The following is a 374-nucleotide window of genomic DNA, read 5'->3' as shown; positions in this document are numbered from 1 at the left end:
TGGGGTATAGCTCGTCCTCCGGGGCTCGGTCAGCGGGGGACTGCTTCTCAGCCGGCTGGACCGCCACTCCTGGGGGGTCATGGCCCGAGCTGCCGTCTGTGCAGTGTAGGAACCTGGAGGTGGGAGAAAGAGGGTGTCGAACATCCTCTCCGTGTGTTCTGCTGGCCCTCCTTCCTGCCCCACCTCCAGCCTGGCTGGGTGGCCTGGGAGAGAGGTCTTTCCCTCCTCTAGGCTTGCCCGACCACCTGGACCACCCAGGCCCCTACCCCAGAACCCCGTGACCATCAGCAGAGTGAATGCCAGGCCTCCAGGACCCTGTCCCAGCTCCATAGGGCTCAGCGTGGCCAAGCCTGAGAAGGGGTCCACTCTTAACC

At 65.0% G+C, this 374-nt stretch overlaps 1 protein-coding gene across 1 annotated transcript in view; it reads right to left on the bottom strand.

The window, feature by feature from the left end:
- The window catches only part of GRIP2 (glutamate receptor interacting protein 2), a 38374-nt gene that overhangs the window by 6552 nt on the left and 31448 nt on the right, over positions 1-374 (bottom strand). Inside the window, exon 23 of the mRNA XM_010862522.1 lies at positions 1-113. This exon is cut by the window's left edge and continues 19 nt beyond it. Coding sequence (XP_010860824.1) covers positions 1-113 — 113 coding nt within the window. The remainder of the gene's footprint in view (positions 114-374) is intronic.

Source organism: Bison bison, unplaced genomic scaffold, assembly GCF_000754665.1.
Source record: "Bison bison bison isolate TAMUID 2011002044 unplaced genomic scaffold, Bison_UMD1.0 scf7180017864482, whole genome shotgun sequence".
NCBI lineage: Eukaryota > Metazoa > Chordata > Mammalia > Artiodactyla > Bovidae > Bison > Bison bison.
This window is presented reverse-complemented; position numbering and strand designations above follow the sequence as displayed.